Source organism: Hippopotamus amphibius, chromosome 12 (genome assembly GCF_030028045.1).
Source record: "Hippopotamus amphibius kiboko isolate mHipAmp2 chromosome 12, mHipAmp2.hap2, whole genome shotgun sequence".
Lineage (NCBI taxonomy): Eukaryota > Metazoa > Chordata > Mammalia > Artiodactyla > Hippopotamidae > Hippopotamus > Hippopotamus amphibius.
The window spans coordinates 82,389,677-82,396,100 of NC_080197.1; the positions used below are offsets into that span (position 1 = coordinate 82,389,677).

At 32.8% G+C, this 6,424-nt stretch overlaps 1 protein-coding gene across 1 annotated transcript; it reads right to left on the bottom strand.

Annotated features, from left to right (window-relative positions):
* Positions 1-2,706: 2,706 nt before the first annotated feature.
* Positions 2,707-3,651, bottom strand: LOC130833252 (olfactory receptor 6C74-like). The gene has a single exon (XM_057702696.1). The coding sequence runs from the start codon at positions 3,649-3,651 to the stop codon at positions 2,707-2,709; it is 945 nt and encodes a 314-aa protein (XP_057558679.1).
* Between the last annotated feature and the right edge of the window lie 2,773 nt (positions 3,652-6,424).

Genomic DNA, 6,424 nt, shown 5'->3' on the forward strand with positions numbered 1-6,424 from the left:
TTCCTTCTAGGAGTTTTATAGTTTCAGGTCTTCCATTTAGGTCTTTGATCCATTTTGAATTTATTTTTGTATATGATATGAGAAAATGTTCTTTTTTCATTCTTTTACATGTAGTTGTCCAATTTTCCCAACACCACTTACTGAAAAGAGTGTCTTTTCCCCATTGTATATTCTTGCCTCCTTTGTCATAGATTGATTGACAGTATCTGTGTTGGTCTATTTCTGGGCTTTCTATTCTTTTCCATTGATATATGTATCTGTTTTGTTTGTTTGCTTGATTCATTGTGTTTGTTTGTTTTTACAAGACCATACTGTTTTGCAGACTGTAGCTTTATAGTACTGTCTGAAGTCTGGGAGTGATATCTCCAGCTTTGTTCTTTTTTCTCAAGATTTCATTGTCTATTCGGGATCTATTGTGAGTCCATGAAAAGTTTATGATTATTTGTTCTAGTTTTGTAGAAAATGTCATGGATATTTTGGTAGGGATTTCGTTAAATCTGTGGATTGCTTTGGGTAGTGTGGATACATTAACAACATTAATTCTTCCAATCCATAAAACAGGATATCTTTCCATTTATTTGTATCATCTTCATGTCTTTCATCAATGTTTTATAATTTCAGAATAGAAGTAATTTACCTCTCTAGTTAAATTTCTTCTTAAGTATTTTATTCTTTTAGTTGCAGTTTTTAACAGGATTTTTTTTTATTTCTCTTACTAACAGCCTCACTGAGCTATCCTTTGATCTTAGGCATAATGATAATAATTATTATATCACACTATTTTTCCCCAAATTATATGATTTACATAAAACATCTACCAGTGTCTGTGATTTATTGACTAGTCAGTAAATTGAGGTCTTATCTTAATATCATATTTGTTGTTCAGTCTACTTCACTAGAGCAGAAAAGGTGAAAGCATTTAAGGATAAAGCATTTTAGCATTTCATATGGAAGCCTTCTCAAGAAATAAGTTATACCTGTATTTATTTATTTAGAAGTTATGCTGGGATTTCCCTGGTGGCGCAGTGGTTGAGAATTTGCCTTCCAATGCAAGGGACATGGGTTCAATCTCTGCTCCAGGAAGACCCCACATGCTGCAGAGCAACTAAGCCTGTGTGCCACAACTACTGAGCCTGCACTCTAGAGCCCATGAGCCATAACTATTGAGCCTGCATGCTGCAACTACTGAAGCCCCTGCGCCTACAGCCTGTGCTCCACAAGAGAAGCCACTGCAATGAGAAGCCCGCAGACCACAATAAAGTGAGCCCCTGCTCGCCATAACTAGAGAAAGACCATGTGCAGCAATGAAGACCCAACACAACCAACAGATAAGATTTTAAAAAAAGAAAATTATAAAATAAATAAATAAATAAAAGTTGTGTTAATTGTTAGAGATCCAACTTAATCAAAAACAAAAGCAAAACACAGTAGTAGTAAACTATCTGAGGATTCAGGATTGAGAAGGTGATGGTAGTGGTATGAATAGAAATAAGCTAAGTGATATTTCATAGACAAACTGAAATAATGGACGTGACAGATGATGTAACTTTAATCTGCCTTGGTATGGAAAGAGGTAAGAATAGGGATACATCCTTATCAAGAGTTTCAATACATGCTCTATGTTAAATAAAGAGAGATGACAAATATTTAAAATATATAAATAAAGTATTTCAGAGTAGCTCAATGATAAATTAGTGGTTTAACTTGAACAATATGCTTTTTAAGAAAATGCATTCCAATTAGCACAAAACAGAATCAAAATTAATCAGAAATTGAGAAAGCCTTAAGTTTTATTTTAATTAGATTGTCTCAAAATGTTTTATATATATATACACATATATGTATATATATATTTCAATTTTTGTGCTTTAAAATTCCTAAACCTTTGATAATGTTTCAGGATCATTAGATATACATTCACAAAATGGATAAAAATGATACTTAAATTGTCAACAAAAGTGTAATAATTTGTTTAAATATACTTTTTTTTCCTGAAATTACGTTCAAGATCCAAATATCCTTTAAGATACAGTTCATTTTATAATTTTTAAATAAACATACAAAATTGTCCAGTCAGTTACATAGTGTATGTAGTTTTCTTCCTGCCTGTATTTCTTTCGCTTGTCAGATAGTATTTTTCAAATATACTTTCTTATAATTAATTTCTAAAGAATATATTAAAACAACAATCATATTTTTAATAAACATTTTCAAAGATCAGTATCAACACTATACTAATTCATGTTACAATTTTCTGTTAACTAAATAGAATGTGCACCAATAAATTGGTAGCACTACAAAAAATATAAATGAATATTACTTTTAAGTATTAAGTGATTACAACTAAAAGATAGTAATAAATACAGTATCGCACACTGCCTTAAATATAGTTCAAATGTAAAGATACTTTGTAGGCCTAACTAACTAGAATTGAGAGATAAAGAAACAAATTAAAAATGTGTCTCAATTTCTTTCATATATATACAAAGAAAAGGAAGTGAGATTTGGAAGAAGGCTCTATAAAAGAATACAAAGAAAATTAAAATTAAAGCACAAAACTTATGTGAAAATAAAGCTTTAAAGAGATAAAGATGAATCTTGAAGAAATGAGGAAAAAAAGGAGGATATATGTATTGGAAGATACCATTGGATACACTATTGTTGATTGATACTCCTTTGTTCATTTTCTTTATACATAGTGCAGTTTCATACTAATTTCTTTGAGAAAGAAACAATCCTGTGTATCATACTCATAAAGGCTTTCTTCACTTGTTGGTTTCTTAAGGTATAAATGAAAGGGTTCAAAAGTGGGGCAACAGAGGTATTGAGCACTGAAATTCCCTTGGAAAAAGATATTCTTTGTTTGACTGAAGGTTTAACATACATGAAGATGCAGCTGCCATAGGAAAGGGATATCACAATCATGTGAGAAGAACACGTTGAAAAAGCTTTTTTCCTCTGATGAGTTGAAGGAATTTTTAGAATTGTTAATGCAATGTACATATATGATATGATCACCGTTACCAAGGTGACCACAAGAGTCATTGAGGCAGAAATGAATCCCATCGTTTCAATGAGCTGTGTGTCTGAGCAGGAGATCTGCATAAGGGGAGTTGTGTCACAGTAAAAATGATCAACAACATTGGAGGCACAGAAATCAAGCTGTAGACCTAAGAGGAGAGGTACAAAGATGGTAAAGAAGCCAGCAAGCCAACAACAGAAGAGAAGCTGAATGCAGGTTTTACTGTTCATGATGGTGGTGTAATGCAGGGGCTTACAGATGGCAACATAGCGGTCATAGGACATGGCTGCCAGCAAGTAAAATTCAGATGCTCCAAGAAGGAAGGCAAAAAACACTTGAGCAACACATCCATTATAGGAAATAGTTTTGTCCCCAGTTGCCATCATAACCAGCAATTTAGGCATACATGTAGTAGTATAGGAAATTTCTAAGAAGGAGAAATTCTGAAGGAAAAAATACATGGGGGTCTTGAGATGAGGATCCACCAGGGTGAGTGTGATGATGATCACGTTGCCAGTGATGCTTAGCAAGTAGGTGAGAAGTAGGAAGATAAATAAAACAATTTTCATTTGTGGGTCATCAGTCAAACCAGCCAGGATAAACACTGTCACTCTTGTGTGGTTTCCCATTAATGTCTTCTACTTTTCCTGGTCTATGAATACATCAAAAACAAAAAGAAAGGAATAAAGAAAAGAAGGAAAGGCAAAAGGAAGGAAAGAGGGAAAGAAGGAAGGAAGGGAGGGAGGGAGGAGGGAAGGAAGAAAGAAAAGGAAGAAGAAAAAAATAAAATAATGATATCAATGAAAAACATAACATTGACAACTAGCGTTTAAGGTAAAGTTAGCAAAGTGATGTTTCAGATAGAATAATCCAATTCTCACTTGTATTCTATAGCTGGTTATACCAGGAAGAACAGTAGTTTCCTTTTCCAGAGTACCTGGATAGAGAATTCAATCTTTAGTTTGTTCGCAGTTCTACCAGAAAATAAACTAAATAATGAGTATAACTGTTGATTTTTTTATGTGATGAATTAGAAGGAAAATAAAGTGACTTCGAAAACATGGAAAAATATTTTTTCACTACAGATTATATTGATGAGTTAGGATGGATACCAATTCCTGTTCAATCAAGAGGTTTGCATTATAAAAGCAAAATGAAACCTGTCATTATAAGTATGTTAGCCCAGATTGTGTGTTTAACACTACACACACACACACACACACACACACACACCCCTACCCATCATCAATCAACAGTGCCAATATACCAATATACCTTTAGATTTTACTCAAATAATCATACTCAAATGCCTGATTCTTCTGTCACTTACTTTCATAGCTAATGAGATCCAACCTCAGATAAGTGTACATGAGACATCGGGAATGTATTTATTTCCTGCCCTTTGTGTTTCCATTCCCTCAATCTGTTAACAATCCCACCTTCCTTACTTTTTACCCCAAAATAAAATCAGCAGAAACACTCTGATAATTTTAGTATGTTAAAGAATCTGCATTTTTTTATGCATGCTATGATTTTGAGAACACACCAGATAAAACAAGGTGGAAAAGGAGAATACAGGATAGAACAGGTGGAAATACATAAATATGTGTTGAGGAAATTGTCTGTGATGTGAGTGGTAACAGGATGAGATAGATGAAGACAAAGATCTGTGGAAATCTAGGAAGGTAAGAAGGGTTTTAGAGATAGGATAATGAGTTTGAAGAAAATATTAAAGGAAGACTAAAATATGTAAATAAGTAACATTTAAAAAAATATGTAAATAAGTAAAAATATATAACTTAGTGAGTAAAAAATAAGCAAATGAAAATAAGCAGAAATGTAGACCAAAGAAATTTCTCTCCCTCTGCTTCTATTTTCCATGCTTGCCATTTTAACTTTGTTTCAAATACAGACTGAAGAAATGAACAATTCTGAGATGAGTAAGGCCTAGGAGATGAGGAGTGAGTATTTGGTAAATTTCAAACACATAATGAATCTCAAAAGTGCTGACAAAAACACAGGAGGCAAACATTTTCCTATCATAAGGCTATTCAAATGTATGGCTAATATGTAACTAAAGAAATATTAACTAGAGACAACTATTCTTAACACTGGGCACATATCAAGTGAGAGAGATGTATTGCTCAGGGTTGTATGGCTAGCAAATTGGGCATCAGGCTGAAGTCTGAAAGAGCGTATTTTCCAAAGTGGTCCTCTTAAAAGTTGAACATGTTGTGCAAATAATTTTAGACCAGATACAGTGTATTTTGTCAAAAAAGTAGATTAATGCTATCTCTAGGGAAATGTTCCTTCCTGGGTATCTTCATCACCAAACACATAAAATGATTAAGGTTTTGTGATGGGCACTAGATAGCACATTGTTTTCTGTATTGAGGCTACCTAGATTATTATTTCCAACCACTGAAACACACAGTATTACTGAAAAGTCATATATATAAATAAAAATAAACATTTAAGGACAAATAAAGGTTAGTTTCAGTAATATCTCGAGGAGTTTACAGGAGAATTCTAAGATAAGGAAGTGAGATCCTCTGTCAAAATCATGTACTTAAGCGGGGAGGGTTGGGGGTGGAATGAATTGGGAGATTGGGATTGCCATATATACATTACGAATTTAAAAAATACCAAATTGTACACTATACATATATTCAGTTTATTGTATGTCAACTGTATCTCAATAAAAGTTCTTAAAAAAATCATGTACTTAATAACACAGACAAATACAGGTAAAAGAAATGACTATAATTTTTCCTGGAAAGTCCTTTTACATTCACGTAATTATGGAGAAATCTATTATAAATCTTTTCTTCACTTACATAAATAGCTCCCTGCGGCAATAGTAGGAAAGCATGTCTAAACACCCAAAGGAGAATTTTACCATGCCAAATAAATTCTTTGTCTAAATTCAACAATTACATACACCGACTATTCCCAACACACTGTGAAAAATTAAGAAAGTTCACATTACACAACCAATCAGGACTATGATGCAATTATGTTTAGTTGTGTTAGATACTGTGATTTTGAGATGTCTAATAGAAAAGTTTCTCAGTAGTAAATTATCATTCTGTTCCATATGTTTTCTTTCACCATTTTCCCAAAATCAAAATTGAAGAGGTTAGAAAGGAGGTTAATACTTAATGTTAAAAATAAAGTGGATTAAAATATCTAACAGGAGATATGGTCTTTAAATTTTTGGCATAGCGATTCTTTTCATCTTTTTGAGCCCTGAATCAGTCTGCAAAAATACTTACAATTTTGAACATCTTTTTTTAAAGAAGACATATACGCAGATTTATTGAGACAGAATCTTCTCTACTTCAATATTTAACTCTTTTGTCATCATGCTGAAGACAGCGCACTGATACTCTGTTTCTCCCT

Bases quoted from the DNA above. Each gene is read 5' to 3' on its own strand.
- LOC130833252 (XM_057702696.1), bottom strand. From the start codon at position 3,651: ATGGGAAACCACACAAGAGTGACAGTGTTTATCCTGGCTGGTTTGACT.